Source organism: Ascidiella aspersa, chromosome 9 (assembly GCF_963924565.1).
Source record: "Ascidiella aspersa chromosome 9, kaAscAspe10.2, whole genome shotgun sequence".
Taxonomy (NCBI): Eukaryota; Metazoa; Chordata; class Ascidiacea; order Phlebobranchia; family Ascidiidae; genus Ascidiella; species Ascidiella aspersa.
The window spans coordinates 964,496-986,705 of NC_139455.1; the positions used below are offsets into that span (position 1 = coordinate 964,496).

The 22,210-nt window shown below is 34.1% G+C and overlaps 2 protein-coding genes and 1 non-coding gene across 3 annotated transcripts; 1 reads left to right on the forward strand and 2 right to left on the reverse strand.

Annotated features, from left to right (window-relative positions):
• The first annotated feature begins 1,468 nt into the window (after positions 1 to 1,468).
• Positions 1,469 to 13,336, forward strand: LOC146131786 (solute carrier family 2, facilitated glucose transporter member 8-like). The gene is made up of 11 exons (XM_083397042.1): positions 1,469 to 1,600; positions 2,285 to 2,450; positions 2,764 to 2,880; positions 3,380 to 3,469; positions 4,132 to 4,231; positions 6,405 to 6,565; positions 7,022 to 7,210; positions 7,579 to 7,684; positions 10,589 to 10,684; positions 11,056 to 11,249; positions 11,825 to 13,336. Exons 1-11 carry the CDS (start codon positions 1,530 to 1,532, stop codon positions 12,008 to 12,010), a joined length of 1,476 nt encoding a protein of 491 aa, XP_083253168.1. The 5' UTR covers positions 1,469 to 1,529; the 3' UTR covers positions 12,011 to 13,336.
• Positions 7,844 to 7,914, reverse strand: Trnai-gau (transfer RNA isoleucine (anticodon GAU)). Its single transcript has one exon. It is a non-coding gene; the product is annotated as a tRNA-Ile (tRNA).
• A 5,745-nt stretch (positions 13,337 to 19,081) lies between the features above and the next one.
• Positions 19,082 to 21,651, reverse strand: LOC146131788 (uncharacterized). Its single transcript, XM_083397330.1, has 3 exons — positions 21,365 to 21,651; positions 20,588 to 20,830; positions 19,082 to 19,997 (listed from the first exon to the last, which is right to left on the reverse strand). The coding sequence occupies exons 1-3, from the start codon at positions 21,581 to 21,583 to the stop codon at positions 19,701 to 19,703; spliced, it is 759 nt and encodes a 252-aa protein (XP_083253456.1). The 5' UTR covers positions 21,584 to 21,651; the 3' UTR covers positions 19,082 to 19,700.
• Positions 21,652 to 22,210: the final 559 nt, after the last annotated feature.

The following is a 22,210-nucleotide window of genomic DNA, read 5'->3' on the forward strand; positions in this document are numbered from 1 at the left end:
ATCAGATTCATAGAAACCTTAGTTTTGTTGTTTTGTTGACGTTACGGTTGGCTAGGTATCACGGATGACTGAACACGTTTCCAAACTTAGCAAATTTGCGAAAAACTTGGACACAAAGAATTAAAAGTTTGTGATGATTTAGCGAATTTTTAATTAGACTATTGGACTCGCGAGTTAAAAATAAGCTAATCCATACCGTTTCTGCCAGGCTTTCTAAAAGGCGAAGACATAATACGATTTATATGAGAATAATCTCTTAAAACAACAAAATGCAGGTTAGTCGTAATTCGTTATTCTGAGAAGAAGGCATTAAATCATTTTATTGTCCGACGGGAGATTTCTGACAGCAATTAGTTAGAGTAAAGTAGACAGTCGCGCGCCATAAAAGTGACGTGCTATTGACGGTAACATGTCACAGTTGTCAGACTTGAATCATAGCTAGTTGAACAGTGCGTCTCGTAGTTTAAATTATTGAGTTTTGGAAATTAAAGTTTGACGTATTGAGGTTAAAATAGAAAATATTTCCGTTTATGAAAATCAAATTTTGCTAAAAATGGTGTCGGTCTACAATTCTACCACATTTTCGTCTGTCGATTATATTGCTAAGGTTATTAAGTGGGCAAGTATTATTATTATACTTATTCTCCTATATTTATTTATTTCTTGCAATTTCAATAACTCATTTTGAACAAACTTACTGATAATGAAATATAATAATAAAAAAACAGTTTATTATTTAAAACAATAAAATTACCAGAACGTTTAAAGATATTGTAATCGTTTAGTTTGGGAAAAATCGGGTAAAAACTTTATGTTAAGCAGTAGTATAACATTAATAATTAAGTGTATGATTTTTGGCCCATCAACTTTTTCTTAAACTAGTCTAAAGCCTCTTATATTAATTCATGTGATGGATTAATTGTAACTTCTGCATATTAAGCCTTTGTTATTGTTGTAAGCTCAATTAAGCTCTGAATTAGCTTGTCTTGTTTTGCAAGTATTTAGTGCTGCCCATCTAATAATTGTTTTCAAGCTACATTATATTTAATAAAATTAAGCAACTAAAACTGTGTAATTCATGTGAAGTAGGGAAATTAATGCAAGTGTAATAGGGTTTGTGATTGCAGGTTATAAACTCTCTTAAACCGGGAAAAGAGTTTTTTTTTAGTTTTTGTTTGTTTAAGCTTTAGGAAACATTAGTAATTTTGAGCAAATTACTGTCTTTTGAAGCCACATGGTAAAGCCACAAGGTTATATGCAGCCAGAAAAGGTTGAGAAACACTAGCAAAAAAATGTAACATAAGGCTTTCTCAAACGTTAAGATTACATGTGTTCTGTTGCAGTAAACATTAGCAGAAAGACAATTACCCATTCAACCCCCCAAAACATTGTTTGTTATAGGCTAGCAGTAATACTAATTATTTGTTTTATTCTATAGCTAATACTGTAACAATGTTATACTTATTTTAGCAGTTTTACCCGACATGTTTGATATTTTTAAATACTAAATACTACTACCTTCAAAGAAAATGGAGAAATCCGACAAAAGTGTTGAAAATGATGAAGAATCCTTGCTGTTACCCCGAGTCATGCTCACAAGGTTTTGATTTAATCTATTTGACTGAAATGTGATCATGTATTGTTTAGTGTATGAAATAATATACTAAATATTTTGAAAATATAGTTTAAAAGCATATTAACCTTCACACTTAATAGTGGTGTTTTTATCATTCAATGCGGAAAAAACAGTTGTAAAACACATGTTTATTGTTTGAATTATAGGCAAAATACAGTAAAAGCATACCATGCTTTCTTTGAACCAGGTTAACAGTTTATTTTTTATAATTTCTTGGGTAAAAATATTTGATGTCACAATTTAAATACTTTTTATCATTTAAGATCCAGTGGCAATATCATACCAAGAAATAACATTAAAAAATTTGCTGTTCTCATTGTGTATAACATTTTTTTAGTTATGAATTACCAAATACAAAAATTAATTCAATAAATATCTGTTATCATTAAGTTTATGTATGTATTTAAATAAAAGACTACCATTTAATTACCTTCAAATTTATGAATAAATTGGAGCATAATGGTTGGAGGTAGTTGTGAGACAGAATTAGAGTATCAAAGCCCATAAAGAAGTAGGTAGCATTTTGAAAGTTACAAATAACTCTTTATTCATTTTTAAAAGATGTCCTTTGCTGGCATGTTTGTTAAAATCTTACCTTTATGCAATGGGCTTTAAATTTATTTTTATAAATACATTTTTTTATTTCAGGAGGCGCAACAATTGCAACTTATATGTTGCTTGTTTTGTGATGTTGGTCGGAGCAATTAGCACAGGTTCAATGCTTGGGATGTCTTCACCACTTATTCCTGGAATTGAGAACGATAGTTCAACAAATGCAATTTCAATAAATAAGCGAGAGGCATCCTGGATTGGTGTAAGTTGATTTTTAATCACAAAAAATAGGTTCATCATTAGATTTACTTTTTAAAAACTGTTATCCAACTTTTTGTATCAGAAAAACATCATGTGATTGTTGTTAATAGAGTTTCAATAAAAAAAATAAATATAAGGTTTTAAATTATATAAAAACATCAACAAGTGTAAATTTTGTTTCCAAAAACACTAAAGATATAGAAAAATGATCTAGGGTGAGTTGATTAAAATGGTTTAAATTACATGAACAATGAATTATTTATTTTCCTTTCTTCATAAGTATCTTGCAATTAAAGTAGGTTTTGTGATTGCAGTCGTTACTTACGCTTGGTGGAATTGCAGGAGGAATTTTATCAGGTTTTTTAATTCAATCATTGGGAAGAAAACCAACAGCAATTTTAAGTGGTCTGCCTTATATCGCTGGCTTGCTGGTGAGTGGTGAGATTTATTGTTTAAATGGAAAGTTGTTTTTTTATAATTTAAACAATTTGTTAAAATTGGTAATTGTTAAATATATTTTTTAATTCATTATGTAAAAGTTGTCTTAGATATTTGGTATACCTAAAATGCCTAAATTTCTAGCTTTGTTTGAGTATTCTGCTGTTACTAATCCGGAATTAAGATCAATATTTGTTTTGCAAACGTCAAGGTGATTTCATACAACACACATTCAATGCAACATTGTATTGATTCATGTGCCACAATCTGTTAAAATAATTGCAACTTTTTTAGATAAAGTTGAAATTAATTTCTTGGAAATGATTTTTAGTTTATGCATTTTAAGACTAAAAATTGCTCCATTAAAATGTTAGAAAAATCAGTTTGCAGAATTGTCTTGGAAATTAGCATTTTGGTGTTCAAATACTAAGCATTTTCAATTAAAATAAATTAAAACTAGGATTTAATTAAACTGTTTATGATTTCTTGCAGCTGATTTGTTTTGCGACCGATGTTTGGATGATCTACGTAGGAAGAATAGTAACTGGAATTGCGATGTCTGCCACTACTTTAGTGATTCCAGTAAGTTGCTAAAATATTTTGGTTATATAAGTAATTAAAAAAAACATAAGTAGTTTGAAAAACAACTATAAATAAACAAGTATGAATTTATGTTTCTGTAAACAGTATCGTTCAACTTGGATTATTTTTTATGAAAGATACCTAACCCATGTTATTATGTTATAGCAAATTAAAGATATATAAATATTTATTTATTTATTTAAAAAAGGGCCTTGTTTAGCCTTGTATGTCTCATATACTTGACATGTCAATCACCAAACACACTGTCACCTTAGATTACTTGACATGTAACTTGTTGTTGACATTTAAAAACCCTATAATTTGTTGGGCACAAAATTGCATTAACAAATATTTCATGGCCAAAATTATTCTGAAAATAGGTTTTCGTCTAAAATATTCTGAAAATTATGTTTTAAAACTGAAATAAAAATAACAGTTTCTTTGTAAATATAAAAATTTTATCACAGCCCAAAATTATGATTTTTTACTCCTTTTTTACCCTTTTTGGCTTTGAGATTCATTTTATCAAACTCATAGATTGCTTTGCTAGTAAGTAGGATTCGCCTTACATGATTGCAATATCAATGATCCAACACATTGTCACCTTAGTTTCATTCATATGGTTTGTTGTGGAATTAACACTTTACACTTCATGTTACCAGACCTACATCAGCGAAGTATCGACCGAAAGTTTGAGAGGATTGCTTTGCTCTGGAAATCAACTTGGAATCACAATCGGAATATTTATCGTTTACGGATTAGGTAATAAATGGTTAAAAATAATGTGCTCCCCATAATTTATCCAGTTGGATTACTAAATACATTTAATAAATACACAATAACTCATAGAATCTGTCGATTAATGATGTAAGCAAGGTCTGAAAAAAAAACACTTACTCTGTAGTAAGATTTAAACCACGACCTCGGTCATACCAAACTGTCGCTCTAACAATTACGCTACACAGGATTATAACTGTTTTCTCCACAATTCATCGAGTGGAATAATGCCTACCCCCCAAAATCACTATTTATTTTAACCATGGACATTACAATCAATAGTATTTTTTCTCCCTTGCAAAATGTATATTTTCACACTTGCAAATGTTTGTGTTGGTTTTAGATTTGCACAAAACAGACTAAACAAATTTGTTTTTATGTGATCCACAATAATTATAATGCTGTGCAAATTTATTCTTGGTTCCATTTGCTAATAATTAATTTATACAGCGAAACATTGAAAAAATTAAAATGCATTTATCTCAAAAGCCTATGTGCTAGAAAAAATAATGGCAGTTTCAGAATGAGCGCCGAAAACACTTTAAAAATCAATCTATCACATTTGCGTTTACCATTTGCTGTTGACCAGTGTATTTAACGCAAAACATTCAGGATTCAACTATGATCAAGCCTTACTTTGTTCACCAACGCAACAATAACAAAGTCGCAAATCGCTCAGCGTCGTAAAAATGATTGATTCCGCGAATATGTGCCACTTATGGTCAGTGTGTGGCCTCCAAGGCGAGTTGTACTTGATTACAGCTTACTGTCGCTTCCAAGCAAAAAGCCACGGTCTGTCTACGATCTGCTGACGTTTCGCAAAACAACTCGTTAACTGCCTCGTATCCGGCTTTAGATCTTCCTTGTCTCAGCGGTTTTCCGTCGTTTGTGACGTCATAAACCCGCGCGCGCGCTGTCACTCGTAAGAATTAAAAGAACGTCGCTTTTAGGGGAATCATTACTAGCGCTTTTTGTCGTAAACACTTGGCTTAATCTTGAAACGGCGTTTCTTTAGAAACGATTAGTTTAACTCAGTGCTTCCCAACCAGTGGTTCGCGAAGTATTTCTAAATGGTACCGTTTTCTAGTAGATCGGGAAATTATTATTATTACGTAACCTTTATACAACATTGTAACAAATACGTATCAAACAGATGTGTTGTGTCGTATTAACTATTTCAATACCTTATTTTCAATCACTCGTCTACTTATCTGATAATATCCAATATGCAAGCTCAAGTTCCGCATTAATAGTAAATAGTGTACGCATTGTTTCTTTTTTCATAAATGTTATTCATTTGTTTGGCCACGTCTCATTGTGGGTCGCACAACAAAACTTGCATTAAAAGTGGGTCGCCAACTGAAAAAGGTTGGGAAGCACTGGTTTATACCACGGCTAATTCTTCAAACGCCGAAAAGTTGCAAGTTAATCACAGCCGTCACCCATCCATGTTTTTTTTCTTTTATCTGCATTTTAGTAGAAACGGTAGAAAAGCTAATGTGTTCATGATGTTAAACCATTTGTTAATCAACGTAAGGAAGTGAAATGCTGCAGTAGGCACCAACTAAGGTTAACGGTGGTTTAAACCGAATACACAATATCTGTCCGATGTTGTTGTTTAGGATAACTGATTTAAGTTAAAAGTCTTTAACTTACAGTCATTCCTTTTACGAATTATTGTTATTGCTAAAACCCCTGCTTTTGTAAGGAAAAGTAATTTCTGTAACTTTTTTATGTTTCAAGCAACTTTATTATACGTTTTTTTTTATTTTAAAACTTATTTTCATCGTTTTTTGTCTTCTTAAATTTTAAAAGGCTGCATGTTTTGGTCGTTTTTAGTTGGATTGCTTTCAGTAACTTTTATTTTAACCCTTACCTACGGCTATACGTTATATAATAATAATCGCATCGTCATAAATGATGGTTACAAATTGATGTTGTATACTATTTTTTTACACAAAAAATATATTTAAAAGGCTGCTACGAATAAAATTAACACACCATTTTTTATTTTAAAACCAGACCCCGGGTTGGTTGTTAAGTAGAAGTTATTTTTCTAACTTTTTTGTTTGTTTTACTACTTTTTTAACTAAACCTGCTTCCAATGGTTTCGGATTCCATAAACGTTTTTCTCTACATATGTACTTCTGTTGCATAGGAGGATTGCTTCCATGGCGTTGGTTGTCGCTCGCCATCGCATTCATCCCACTCAGCTTCTCCATCGCTGTGCTCTTCATCCCTGAGACTCCTCGATTCCTCCTCCTCAAGAACAAGATGCCGGAGGCGAGAAGATCCCTGCAAAAGCTCAGGGGGAAGAGTGTGAGTAAATAAAGTTGGCGCTCGTACTCTTGTCCTTTTGAGCTTCCATGTAAATTTCTCGTACCCCCTGCCTACAATGGCCGACCGAAGTAAATGGAACTATAAGTGTAGGAATTGAATTCAGTGAATTTATAACTTACGTGTTGAATGCAGGCATTAAAAACAGCCTTGTAAGTTCAACAATATTTACAACACATAAACAATCTGCCAATTTCTTAATGGCTTTTTTGTTATTGCTTTTTGTAAATTAGGCATTCTTTACAAATATGCCTAAATAGCGCATAATGTCGCACCGCATGTCGTACCCCCTGCTTGTGTGTTTTTTTTGCAACATCTCTTTGCTTTTTTATTGCTTGCAGCATTTCAACCAAAATTCGATTTATTTTCACCGATTGTCATACTTTTATTCCCCTATAGTTCTTTCCAATATCCCTGACTTCATATTGTCCCTCCTAGTTCGACATCTCAGAGGAGCTTGAGGAGTTGCAGGACTTGATCGAATCCAGCTCCGAGTCTTCCTCCTGGAGAGAGATACTCACAACGCGATCCCTGCGCGTCCCCCTGCTCATCGCCATGGCAACCATGTTCTTCCAGCAGTTCAGCGGAGTGAACAGCGTCATGTTCTACCTCAAAACAATCTTCCAGGTGGATTGACCCGATCTGAAAGAGTAGATTAAAAAGGATATTTAATTTTTGCCACTATGCACGGATGTCAATGTTATAAGGTAATGGATACCAATATACTTGGACTTGAGTCAACTATGCACTATTCTGTAGTGCGGCTTTATAAAATGAATAGCAAAGTTTAATAGTTTGTCGAGTAATTCGACATCATCTTGATGAAGACGTTTTATCATGATGATGATACAAGTGCGTGCTAAATGCAACCCACTTTTGTATGGGCTTTAATATTCATTCTTTAATATTCATTCTAACAACAACCTCTACTCATTATGCTCCCAAGATTACCTTGCTCCTGTTATTTATCCATTTGTTCTTCATCCCCTCCACAGGACGCAGGATTCAAGTCCCCATCGGAGCTGCAACTCGCTCTTCTTCTGGTTGCTGGAATCCAGGTCATCTTCACCTTCGTCTCATGCGCTTTAGTCGACAGATTAGGTGGGTAAATCAACACTAGGTGGTGTAAGTTGCCGCGAACAAAAGAACGCTGGGCCTTATTTAAAAAACTCTTATTCATAAAATAGTACACCGAAAGCATCACAAACTCACCAAATCTGTCAATTAATGATACGAGCATGGCAGGCTAGAAAAGCAACTAGCCTGTGGTGAGGTTTGAACTCACGACCTCCATATCGGGACCGTCGCTCTACCAACTGAGCTACACAGGCTCAGAGAGGAGCAAGTCAAAAAACAACCATAGCACCGTTGTATGCTCAATGTGGTTTATCTTTTGTATGACGTAACTGTTTTTGGCGTGAAAGTGATAGTAAAAAACAATGGCATATTTTTACAAATTCCCACACCTTTTATAAAAAAATGTTAATTATTGAAGTGGTATAATGAATCTAAATGTTGCTATTTGGCAACAGTTTGTCGAATCACAGCTTCTTATACTTATTTACCGCTAGGTGGAGTATAGAGCCACTTGTTGCAAAAATTAAACTTTTATAAAGTGTCTGTTACGGCCACTAAGCGGCGCTACTGAGCTTGTGTTGGTCAGTATGTAAATCAATCTCCCTCGAGTAGGTATGGATAAATACGATCCGCCGATCCATTTTACAAAATTATAAAACCTGGTTTTGCCTAAGAAGCATCAAGTTGATGGGTTGCAGTGAACTTTCTTTGACTCTTCTGTCTTGGTCAAAGTCAGTCATTTACAAGGTCTAGTCACTAGTGATTTAAAAAGTATATTTCGCTACAAAGTCAGGCATCAACGGTCTCCTTTTTGAATTATTTTTCGAAATAGATATATATTTTAAATAACTAGAACTTATAAATGACTGACTTTGAGGCAGTAAAGTCTAAAAACTACTTGCTCCCATTTGAAGTCATTGTCGTCATTTACGTATAAGGGGAGGAGATATCTTCATATTTTACACATTTAGTTTGCTATTGCAGTGAACTTTACAACTTTCCTTCGACATAGGGTTAAAATGTCGCCCTCTGTTTTATCCAATGTTTAAAATGCTTATGTCGGGAGTTTAAAATTCCAAGAATGATTTAACGCAGTTTGAACAAACAAAAAAAAACTGTTTAACAAAAAACAATATAAATTTAAAAAAAAAAAACTTTTGATGAAGAACTGCCCTTTTAATAAAAATAATAAATAATATTCAGATTTTTTTTAATAATAGTTAGTTTTCCCGGCTAAACTGGAAACGCGAAATCGTTAAACTTTCATCCGGAACGATTGCATCATAAACGTCTGAAGTGTTTCGTCACAATTGCCTTTCGTTTCGTTTCCATTAAGTCGTGTAGGTTTTAAATTAGACAAGTTTTCCAAGAATCGTGAAATTTATGATGACTAACTTAACTTTCCCGCGCAACGCGAGATGCCACTGTTGTGATGTCATAATAACGGGCTTCGATTTCCCGGATTTTTGGAATGAGAGAAATTACGTGGTAATTCCAAGAGTGGGGAATTTTCGATTCTAACTGCCCTCAATGGCCCAAACGTCGATACCAGAATGGCCGACGCTATAACAGCGCCAACATTTGTTTATTACCCTCTACCTACAGTTTTATTTTGCGTTATTTAGTCCTTATAAGTCTCATTCGGATGAGTTTGGGACTTTTTCCAACAGGTTTAGGCCTTGGCATACCCATTTTAGGTCTAATTCTGTTGTAGGTATGGTTGTGTTTTTGGCTTTATTATGTCGTTGGTCTTATTGCTATGGTAGATAGCTCGCTTTAGATATTGTTGATTTGTAAATCTTATTGTGTTCCCTGTGCATCATAAAATCGTGTTAAACTAAACCATTGTGGGTCTTACATAAAGCACAAAAAGCAAATTACTTCAAAATTCCCACTGCGATCGCATTTTGTTAATTAACATTTAATTTTCTCGCCTATTTATAAAAATCTATTGGATTGTTGCATAATGTTGCGACTTGCGTCACGAATTTGCTGACTTTTTTGAGTAAAACCACGAACGCTTTGCTCTAGATACGATTAATACATTAATATGCAAATAACATTATTGGCTTTCAATTTTGATAATTGCGACACATTTCAAAGATATGGCGTCTATGCCAATAATATCAACACATTCGATTTTTTTCTCATTTTTACAGAAAATGAACACGAGTAAGAATTTGAGCTTGGATTAATTTTAGTTTAAAATCGTCGCAATAAGCAAAACGAAACTTGTTGCAACACAATGCAATCAAATGTGGTTGAACCTATGTCGAGTTTTTTTTTTGGTTGTATAAATGACTATCAGATTGAAAATTAAAGGATTTTGTATTTCAACATTTCTTTATTTTTGTATCCATGTCTTAAAGTGCTTCTGGCCATTTATAGCATTTTCAGTACAATTTTTGTTTTATCTCCTATTTTGTTCTACGTCGTAAAGCGATCAATCAAAACAATTTTGCAATAATATATTATAACCAGGCGTAAGTTCGAAACCTTGGTAGTTTTTATCCAAACAAGTTGACGTCATTAACAGTTCGTTAGAAATTTGCAACAGCACGAAAACACCATAAAACAATTAAACTCTGTCAACAATATGAAGGTGAATCAGTTTAACTAGCTAAATACCAACATCCTCTATACAACATCTATTTTTGCCTTTAAAAATGAATTAAGTAGGCTTATATTCGATTGACAATTATAGCTTGTTTTTAGTAAAGTTTTTGTTTTATTCACATTATTAACTTTCGTTAGGTGTTTTACAAGATTATTTTGTGCATAAGTGTTCCGTAGCTCAACAAATGCTAAAAAAACACTGCTCTACACAACCCTTTATTTTTGTCTTTTAAAAGGAAATTAAGTTCAGACTATACTGGATAGCCTATACATTTTCTTTATAGTTTTTTTTTATTCCTTGTTTTATTTTAGGTCGTAAAGTGCTTCTTTCAGTGAGCGGTCTTTTCATGGCTCTCAGTATGGGAAGCTTTGGAGCTTACTTTTTTCTTATGGACGACGGACATAAAGGTAAAATATAAACGACCTTATACTATTATTTGCATCCCCAGACTTTGCTAGTACGAAAAAACATACATTTGCTTTTAACCTTTTGAAGGTTTTGCCATTTCGATTAGTCTTAATTTTGCGCTCACCTCATTCGCAACTTATACGAATGAAATGATGATATCACCGAAACTACGTTATTTTAAGTATTAGGGGGTTTTCGACACCAAAGAGCTTAGAATCATATAAACGATGTCTTTTAAAGCCTGAATTTCTCCCCGATTTGACTATTTGGCTTATTAATTCATCGTTTTGTGTCATGTATTTTTCCTCCACAAGCGAGTTATCGTTGCTTCCATGTATTTTGCCCCTTATAATTTTTTTCATGTATTTAGGCGAGTTATCGTGGCTTGCTCTGTCAAGCGTGATCGTCTACATCTCGACATTCTCGCTTGGTTTCGGTCCAATCCCTTGGATAATAATGTCCGAGCTGATCCCGCTACGAGCAAGGGGAAAGTGCGGGGGTCTCCTCACCGCTTTCAACCTTCTGTGCGCCTTCGTTGTCACGTCACAGTTCTTCGCTTTGCAGGTTTGTGACGTAGACAATAGGTTTGTGACTGGTACAATATATATTTGTGACGTATACACTAGGTTTGTGACTTAGACAATAGGCTTGTGACGTAGACAATATATTTGTGACGTAGACAATATATTTGTGAAGTAGACAAGATGTTTGTGACTTGTACAATAGGTTTGTGACGTAGGCATTATGTTTATAACGTAAACAATGTGTTCATGACGTCTATAATATCTTGTGACGTGGAAAATTGGTTTATGACGTAGACAATAGGTTTTGACGTAAGCAATATGCTTGTGACGTAGTTAGTGTGTTTATTGGTATTTCGTCCACTTTGGTTTTTCAAGGAGATGATAATAAAGTAAGATTGTCGTGAATTAATTTATTCTGTAAATATTGTTATTTATCACGGCCGAAGCGAAACCGCTATGCGTTTTATTTGCTTTATTTTTGAAAATTTGACACTTCGATAAAATATGAAAACAGAAGATTTAGAGTGATTTAAGACAAGAAGAGAAACTTTGATAAATCAAGACAAAGCAGTCAATTGTATGAAGGTTAAAGACTTACAGTTGTATTGTGCGCAGCAAGCCATAACAACGCAAGGAATATTCTGGTGCTACGGATGCATTTGCTTGCTCGGAGTTATTTTCACCCTAGTGGTCATTCCAGAGACGAAAGGCCACTCGCTAGAGGAGATAGAGAGGCACTACATGCGGAGGGACAGCGTTTATCAACCGATCGGCTCGCCAATTAAGTACGAAGACATCTAATATGTTTAAAGTTGTTTTACTTTTTTTTTAGTGATTTGTGTTGTTTATATTGTGACGTCAAGGTGGTAAAACAGCAATTTTGACGCGATTTTGTGTTTTTTTGGTTTATTTTCTGCCTCTTCCTATACCAAGTGTACCTAGCTTTCTCTTTAAGTGAAAGAATTAGTCCAAACGCATTTGGAATAAAGGCAATACGTTCTGTATACAGTCGCTAACTTTTTATTATAACAAACGTGTTTGAAAAGAATGTCAGGGATGTTTTTCGTGTGTTTTTGAATTCTATGGAACTTTTAAACTCTTTGATCGTTTTTTGTTAGAATTTTAAAACGCGCTAATGTTTTTAATATTCCAGTGACGCCAAAAGTTTTTTTGACGTTTTGCTGCTGTTTTTTTGACACAGACCTGGCAAAAAACTTAGTGAATTTTTAAAACAAATTAATTTATTTTTCTTTTACTTATTATTGTTATGCATGAGACCAATGAAAACAAAAACAAAATGACCTCTTATTCGTAATCTATAACAAATCTCAAAATATTGTCGTAAAAAATGACGAAAAGTTGGCAAAATAAATTCCAGCTTACTCACAAAATGCAAATCCACCATTTATAAGTCAAACTGAATTGACTTGCTTGAATCAAAATTATTTTGCAAATTTTCGTAAAAGCCTATCATTAGATTCGATCGCTCAATCCTAATGTTCCATCCATTTGTCACGTGGTCTAATGACGTCATTTTTGTTCTATAATGACGTAATAAGTGTTTGTGTTGACGCGTGGCTTTTAACTACACCAGGATGGTCTAAAATTTTTGCTTTTTGCATGACATTCGTATTTCTTCTAATGTAGTAGTTTTGTGACATGTAGCTTGTATAAACATCTCTATGTTCCTCTATTTTAGAAAAACAAGGAAATCACTAAATTGAACTGTGTTTTGTGTGTGACTGGCTTTGGACCAGCCTGGACTGTAAAAAGCTACAACGACTATAAATGTTCGTTTTAAAGTTTGTTTGATTAGATTTACCTTTATTTTATGTGTTTCACTGATGATTTATTTCCTGATTGCCTTCTGTTGCTAGGTTGTAAGATTTTAGCAGATTTTAAAACTTTATTGCAGACCTTAAACTTCTGTGGTAAAACACATTCTGCATATCTATCAATGCATTAGTATCACTACCTTACTACCCTGACGATGATTTTGCAAAAAATTGACGTAATTTAAAGCAGTTACTTTTCTGCTATGCTTTATTTTTGTGCCTTTTCAGGGCAGTGTTGTATCCTTTAGTATTTCGTTTTAATTTACGATTTCGTTTTAATTTAATAAAAAGATTAAAGAGACACTTAAGTTGTGTTCATCTACGTTACAGCTTAAAATTTCCTCCAATTTTGAACGTTTTTTACACTTGTGTCAAAAAATGATCTTTGCTGACGTTTTAAAAAGACCATTTTCCACTGTTTTAGGAAATTACCGAGACTGATTCACACTCTTGCTTCTATTACGTAGACAATAGCCTTGTTGACGAACAATGGACGCTTTTTGGGGGGATTTTATTCAAGAAGCAGTGGTATTGTGTTGCCTATGTACGCTAGCTAGAATATTCGTGCATTAACAACAAGTAGAGTTCGGTGAAAAAGAATAAATCTGCTGCATTATTCTCAATATTGTGGCTGGTATTCTAATCAACTTCAATAAGTTGATAAAATAATATTATTATTATTGCCACGGCCACAAATTATAGGGTAATGAGCACCTCTAGCTATTCTTAAGATCCTTTGTTTGATAAAATAATAATATTAATATTATTTCTATTGTTTATAGTAGGATCTAAGCCTGTTCCAACACTTCTAGTTGTTAATATTTCACCCATAAAATGCCTAGCGAATTTACAATAAAAAACTAGATCTTTCTAATAAAATAATATAAATATTATAAAATATTATTTTTATTGTTTATATTTGTGTCTAAGCTATTCCAACACTTTCTATCTTTTATCCATATTGTAAGATAGTTTAAAACAGAACTTCAGTAGGCTTGTTCCATTTAAAGATTGACAAAGATGCATGAAAGAAAATTTTGCGTCGTATTTTATTGTTTTTTAGCTGACCAAAGTCAATTGTTTTGTAGGTTTTTTTATTAGCAATATGATATTTTAACATAATTTATGTTTTTCTGGCATATCACTATGCATTATGACTATACAGGTTCGCATTTGTTTAATTAGATCAGATGGTCAAATTAACAAGGACCGATTTTTTGTTTTTGTTTTTTTAGATTTAATAATAATTCACATTTGACAGCATATGTAGGAGTATATAAACACAATTTGACAGAAGATCTAAAACAATTGTAAGTTTCATGTACATATTTGTTTATACGTTTGGTAAATAGTTTAGAGAAATGTTATTCAGTGTAAATTTCGGATAGGAGCCGATACACGATACCAAAGTATCGGTACTTGTCCGATAAATGGTAATGACGTCATTTGGCTTCGGTTTGCTGCACAAAGTCTTAATTATTTGCATTGTGAAAAGTCCTTGAAAAAAACTATATTTTATTTTCTAAGACATTTTTGGCTTTGAATTTATTATTTGTGCAGCTTCAGTTATGTGTTTTGAAAGTGTCTCAGTAAAACTATGAAACTATTTGTTATTGTGCTAAACATTGTATTTATACTATTTTGTTTTCAAATCAAATTGAAAAACGGTCGAGCGATTGAATTTTAAGTCATTGGAAATTGACAAGTGTTCTTTGAATGCCAATAAAAATCCTATATCCATGATGTTCGATGAAAACACCATTTCGTTGTTTACAAACTTTTTGGAAATACCTCATGCCATCATTAGTGTCTCAAACATTTGCGAACAACGAGGTGTTCTTTATCGAACAAAATGGCTCCATTATTTTTGTTAAAATTACCAAAGAAAAGTCGTGTATTGTGCCTCAAAGGTTCTTTGAATTTTTTCCCCTATAAAGTCTTTGTATGACGTCACAAGCCTTAATCGATTCTATGAATCGTAGAAATCCCCATTTCAAGCCCATCTGTAGGTGTCTAACGTTTAGGTGCTTCCCCCTGCAATAAGTGTGCTGATAGTTTTGTTTACGGAAGAACTTCTTCTTTAATTTCTTAGTGGAAGGAAATTGCGTGTGTTTGTGTGTTTTTGTCTATTGCTTTTTTGTTTTTGCTTTCACTACAAACTGTTTACATTTTTTTTTTGCTCGCTACAAACTGTTTACATTTTGTGACGTCATCCCACTACTCTTTGGGATAAGTATGACACCATCTGCAATTTCATATCAGTGGCTCTTGATTTTTGTAGTGTCGTTACCCTTAAACTTTTGAGTAAAAAAACTAATGTTTAAAAAAAATGATAACTGCTATCAATTGACACTCAAATGTGGAACCAGAATCGCTTGTTTTTCACCATTCGTATTGGAGGGTTTGGAGGAAAAAAATTTTCCGTGGATTAATAAATAACGACCTAATATAATGTCATATTTTAAACCTTTAAATAAACCATAAAAAGTTAAACACATGAAAGCCTGATTGGATAGTAGGCCTATAGTTAAAACTTAGCGTTTTATATCATTGTCAAATTACAAAATGTAATATGACGTCATAATAAAGTGCATCATTCGAAACAATGATTACCATTCTTTGTTATGAATGACACACGCTGCATGAAATTCACGAAGGATTTAGTTTGAACAAGCACTAAATCCTTGTTAATGTTTTGTTAGAAACGATAGAAATGTCATATCTAGGCTGCTTTAAAACAAAGGGATTTCAATCTCTTTGATCTATGTTAGTGGTTTCGTGTAAGGAAATGAAACCTATACCAGAAACAGTTTAAAACGCCAAATTCAATGCTTTAAAACACATTTGAAATGTAGCATTTGCAGATTAAAAACAAGTATACTATGAAAGGGTCGATAAACTTACACCGAAGTATTTGTCATTGTGTTACCGAAGCCATAACCTCGATTTTCGTCCGAGATGTGATGCGAGTGTGTCACAAGTTTCCTAATTCGTTTAAACTGGCAAGTTGTAGTCACTATATCGTGTTCTGTGTCCCAAGTCATTTGGCGGACTTATGGTGGCCGTAGTGCAGGCCGGAACTACTGGACTTCCGACCAAAAGGACGCTTATTCAGTGACCCTCAGTGAAAAACAGGGGCCACCACACTGCAGCCCGCGGAGTTAATTTTACTGGCGCGCGATCTATATTCCCAAGGTTTTTAGACCAGTGGTTTCAAGCTAAACCGACACAGATTTCCCTAATAAAGATAAAGTCAATTGAAATGTTGAGGATGCAATTTTTTTAACTGAATTTTTATATAAAATTTTCAACTGAACGACAATTTTTTAAGCCCACTACATTTTTTGTTGCATTTTCTTTCGTTGAACGGTAACCAAGTATCAAAAAATCCACAAAAATTTATGTCCGGCCCCTTACAGTGATTCGTTTCTTTATGAAAAAGTTGGTGACCCCTTAAAACAATAAAACTTCCAAGTTGTGAGATAAATCAGATTTAAAAAAAAGTGGATTTTTTAATTATAATCGCTATTTCCCGCTTAATTAAAAGCAAGGACCTCCTGCATCCTCCAAGAATAAGTTCTTTTCAATTTTAAATAATATTTCGTCCTGTCAGCAAAGTGCGGGCACCGGAAGTTGTGTGTCGTCACTTCCGTGGCAATCCGCCAAAAAATCGTCCCTATTTTCGTCGAAACGGGACCTGAGCGTTTTCTTGTTGCCTCATAGAGCGGCCTATTGTGTCGGGACAACAGGGCATTGTCACGTCACAGTTCCCGGTGCGTCACAGCCCGAAAAGTAAGCTTGGACCTGTTAAGTGCTTTTTAATGTAGAAACGGCTTCTCGCTTTTTTGTTTTTTTGTTTGGCAATCATCCCAAAACTCATATTGCTTGTAGCACAAATGTAAACCAGTCATTTTAAAATGACTTAAGTGCAAGTCGAGTCTTTTTTTTGAGAACCTGAGTCCAAGTCAAGTTATTTTGAATTAATACCAACCCTGACTAGTCGTTATTAGAGCAAGTCAATTCCAAATCAAGTTCTTGTCATAAAAATACAACTTTAAACTATTAAAACTGGTAAACTCGTGCGATTATATGAGCAATAAAAATGACTTGACTTAAGTCATTGTTTTTAAGTCTTTCGCCGATTGACTTGACTTAAGTATTTTGGGCAAACGACTTAAATTAAAATTAAGCGTTTTTATTAAGCATTATTCCAAAAGTTGCGGTATCTATTTAGATTTTCGCACATACAACAATTTTCTTGCTTTATGTTGCGTTGATGTGTTTTTTAACTCAAGTTGCGACGTGATCGCAGGTTGTTGTACGACACTTAACCTACCGTCGACCCTGAGGTTTTATGAGCAGCTGTAATACTTGTTGACTTTCCTCTTGAGTGAACTCCGCAAACGTGCGGGTCAACAAGTGTCTGGGAGAAACGATTAAACGAGCAAAATATTCCCGTCTGGAATGTTCGTGAACGTTCGGGTTTTGTTTTGTGGTGTTTCGCGGTTTGCGAAGTTTCAATAACAAGGATCGAAGTTGAAACTGACTGAATGGTTGAAAATGAACATCTGTATTTCGTAACAGTCACAAAATACTCGCTTTAATTTCCATTTTCTATTCTACGTCTAACAACAACCTCCAGCCATTACCTTAAGATTTGTTTGAGACATTTACAAAATGCTACCTACTTCGGTATGGGCTTTGATATTTATAAAATGTTGATTGTAGTTTTCAAGCGGCAGCGTTTGACTCTTTAAACTACAAGCAAGGTATGTTTGGAATAATCAGGCAAAGCATTGGGTTTTAAGTTCAACTTTAAACCTCCCTTAAATAATTCTGGCCCTTAATTTGGACTCACAAGCACTTATCCCTGTAGTTTCCTGGCTGTTTTTATTGAGGTCTATAATGCATAATCATTCTCAAACGAACACATGTTATGATCAAAAACACGATATTGGAAGTCTCCGTTATCTTGCCATTTATATTGACTCGTGGCTTTACCAGAGGAAATGAAACTTTCTCATTTGCATCTTAGAGTTGCTTTTTTAGAACGTCGCGCTAAACTTTGCGCAAGTCAATATTTGAAAAGTTGCTGCAATTGTATTTGGCATTTAGCTTGTGCAACGGAAACTTTGACTATAATACGTAATAAGAATGTCAAAGCTCGTTTCAACTAATTAAAAAATGAAACACAGGGGGACTCGAGTCCTCAATCTTCTGATTCAAAGTCAGACGCCTTATCCAATAGGCCATGCGGCCGATGCAAGTATTAATTTAATATTTGGAATTACTTCTGTATATTCTTATTACGTCTTACTACAACCTCCAACCATTATGCCTAAACTATAATATTTGTTGGAAATTAGTCTCAGCCAGCTGATCATGTTCTCATTAAACCAAATTTAAAACCGCAAATTGTTGAGAATAAATAAAGAGTATTCGAAACGCTCCAAATCCTACCTACTTTTGCATGCGCTTTAATATTTATTCTACGTCTAACTACAACCTCCAATCATTATCTTAAGATGTATTTGAAAGGTCTTATTCGTTCAATACTGGGGAACTATACGGTACATTTCAAATAAGGATTACGACAATCGTACGTGATTAAAGTCTTATCAAAATATTTATCTCACAATTTAATTCTTGTACATTCTTATTGCTGGGTTGTAGGCTGCTTTGTGGAAAATTGAGGTTTCTGAAGTTATTTTTATCCACGTTAGTTAATGGTAATTACAAACTATCTAATTAGATAAAAATCGTTTATCCACAATTTATTTGCAACTAAGCTGTTAAATTCTTACGCACAGTGGTTTCCAGTGTGGTCCGTGAAACAGTTTTAGGGTATTTTATGTTCTTACACTCAACCCGAAATGAGTAAATGTATTGAAACTATAAGCATGTTAACCCATTTCAATAAATTGCTATATATTAGTTAACTTAGAGAGCTTTTTTTATTATTATCAAAGGTCCACTAACGTAAAATCTTTGAAAGATTGAAAAATTATTATTTAACAACAACAAACAGTTACTCCATAAAGTTGTGTATTTGCGTTAAGATTGGTCACAGCAAAATCCCAAGTAACGGTAAACCAAAATATTGAGTCATTCCACACAATATGACTGGATACTTAAAAACAAATGTACAGCAAGTCGGCGGCTGACAGGAAAGTCATCTTTAAACAAAATGATGTTGCTTTTCAACAAATCTGTCTGGAACGTTTCGTGTGTTGCTAAAACACTTAACAGCGAGAAAAACTCTGTCACAAAATATAAGATTCTGTAATATATATTGACCTCTGATACAAATCGTTGGTTTCTTTGACAAAAGTTTGCGTTTTGCGATAAATAAAAGTAAAAGAACGAACAATAACATAAATATCGAATCCGTCGCGTTATACCCGGCAAAAAAACAACAACGAACAACAGAAAAAGACAATTACACAACGACAAAAAAACAACAATACAAAAACTCATTAACAACAGAAACACGTAAACAACAAACACAGACACATCAAACAAAAATACAATTAAACAACAACATAAAACACGAATACAACAACAAAGCGATACAGCAAACTACAAAAACAAAACAGCAGCAATACAAAATAAATAAACACAGTTCTTCACTAAGAAGAGGAATAATTTACTCCTCTTCAAGCGGAGTTAACTTGGAAGATGTGGCTGCTTGTTGTGGAGTGGGAGGATACAATAAGCTCCGAGTCCACCTCCTTCACAGAGTCGCTCTTGGAGGACCAGGAGGAGTAAGGGAAGATGTATCCCTCGTTCTCCACAGCTTGGTTAGATGCAAAGAGGACGAAGATCCTCTCATCCGTGCTCAGGTCATCTGTGTCCACGTTGATGGTGTTGGGATCGGAATAGGTGGAGCTGGAGAACTCTAGGTTCTGTCCGCTCCCGTTCGAAATTATGTACTCATAACTTCCAGCGCTCACCTGAGGAATAAATGCAAGGGTTAGAACGCCTTCCAGTTAAAATTTAAAGGATCTTTTCACAAATAAAGGAAATAATAAGGGGCTGAGGCGAGAGTTAGAAGAAAATTAGAACACGTTTTGTCAAAATACACACCATTTCACATCAAAGTTGAGAAACGTGGAATAAATATGGTTGAGAATAAAAACTTACTGTAATCTCAAAAATTGCTTAAACAAAAGCTTTTTATTTTTTGCACTTTTTTGTAGGTTATACAAACTATCAAGGAATCCAAAAAGTCTAGGTTATACAACTTTTAAGTAATCCAACTTACATATTTTAACTTTTTTGCAAAGATGTAATCACGCCTTAAGTTCAAGTCACGTCATTTGAAAACAGTAATTTAAGTCACTTGAGTTAATTATTAACGTCAATCATTACAACACTGAAGATTTTTGCCTAAAAGACTATCTTATTTACCAAAGGCCAAGTAATTTTGTCCAACAAACTTAAGTCAAGTCATTAAATACAGTGATTTAGTGCGCAAGTCACACACTTCAGCCAAACAAAAGGTTAGTTTATACGTCTAACAGGTGAAATTGAAAGAATTTACCTCTTTGGCGAACACGTATGCAGTGCTTGTTCCATCTACAGTCCCCAGTTTCCACATTACAAGGTTTAAACCACCGTCCAAGTTCACATAAGTTCCACCTCCAACACCGAGACCTGTAGAGCTGTGGACGAGACCGACTGCAAGTGGACCGTTCGTTCCCGCCTCCTCACCTGGTTCTACTACCTCCTCGTTGATTGTTTCAGTCACTTGCTTTAGACTCGTCTTGCGGCCGCTTGTGAAGCCCTTTAAAGTACAAAAGTCGGAAACTAAGAACCTTTTTCCTTTACTCTTGGCGAAAAATTACTTTGCGCCAAAATATGTATTTTTTAATTCGACTTTTATAACAATATATTTACCATATTTCTCACTTTGATGTCTGTTTTTTTCCAGTTGTTCCTTGAGGATAATGTTTATTATGACGTCACACTTTCAAAATGCATTAATGATATTTTACTTCTTTGTAGTGCAATGTTCAGAGGACAATTCCGAATTAATCTTGGATTGCGGAGGGCTTGCGTCACGGCTAGCCGACAATATATTCTAAGTTCATTTTAACTGATTTCTTGCAACTTTGGAAGACCCATTCAAAAAACAAAGTTACCAAACTAAATCTAAAACTTTTTCTTTTAGATGCCTGTGAAAACTATATTCAACTTAAAACCTTAAATTTGTTGCAATTAATCAAAAAGAAGTTTCCCAAAGCCAAGAATTGCGAACAAATACAACCAAGTCAATAAAATAGTGAAAGAAAAAACAATTTTAGTCCAACTTTTTTACCTGCAAGAAGTTTTCCAAATCTCCGATGCCTGGCGAAAAGTTTCCGTTCCGCTTGAGTGAGCTGCTGCTCCGGAAAACTGTCTGTTCGTCAATTGTGACGTCATCTTCTTCGGAGCGACTGGATGAGCGCAGCGTCATACTGTCGACCCCCCCAGATAGGGAACCGGAACTTTTTCGGGGGTTCTTGGTGGTGTATGGCTGGAATTTGACGCACTCCATTTTTTGTTTAGGTTGAAATTTATGAAAAATTTGGTTAAAAAAGCGTTAAATTTGTTTCCTGTTTCGGAAATTTCTGAAAAAGATTTGAAAATGTAAAAACCGTAAAAATTTGCTGCTAATTTAAACAAAATGTAATGCTATTGATGTTTTTCAGAATTGCTACTTGAAGATTTACAAATTTAATGTTGGTTAAGCTAGATTGTAGTGTAGAGCAGTATAAAAGGCTTTCTTATCAAAGTTTTAGAAAATTTCTGCCAAATGGTTTCGCAGTAGCATTTTTTCATCTTTTTGTGAAATTTATAGCTTTAATCGTCCTTATGATTAACCTTTCCACAGTGGTTGACGAAGTTTTGAATTAGGGCAACCTGCAGAAACACTAAAGATTGCAGAATCTTTAATAAGATTTGTGCTTGTTGGTTTGCTGTAGTGTCTACTAAATTATTATACGCCCATCTGTATGGAAAAAATTATCTTAATTTACTTCACTTAAATCGTAAAGCTAGGCTTACCAATTGAGAAACAACTAACATCGACTCTAAAAAATCTTCCGACACTTTAAGCCTTAAAAACAGCGCCCACGGCTGGGAACTACTGACCCAGGCCTGAAAGTTTGCCTTAAATTCCCCG

Bases quoted from the DNA above. Each gene is read 5' to 3' on its own strand.
- LOC146131786 (XM_083397042.1), top strand. From the start codon at position 1,530: ATGGAGAAATCCGACAAAAGTGTTGAAAATGATGAAGAATCCTTGCTG. The intron at 4,232-6,404 runs GTAATAAATGGT...TCTGTTGCATAG, and splicing joins ATTTATCGTTTACGGATTAG to GAGGATTGCTTCCATGGCGT. The intron at 7,211-7,578 runs GTGGATTGACCC...TCCCCTCCACAG, and splicing joins ACCTCAAAACAATCTTCCAG to GACGCAGGATTCAAGTCCCC.
- LOC146131788 (XM_083397330.1), bottom strand. From the start codon at position 21,583: ATGGAGTGCGTCAAATTCCAGCCATACACCACCAAGAACCCCCGAAAA. The intron at 20,831-21,364 runs GTAAAAAAGTTG...TGTACTTTAAAG, and splicing joins ATTTGGAAAACTTCTTGCAG to GGCTTCACAAGCGGCCGCAA. The intron at 19,998-20,587 runs GTAAATTCTTTC...TTTATTCCTCAG, and splicing joins CATACGTGTTCGCCAAAGAG to GTGAGCGCTGGAAGTTATGA.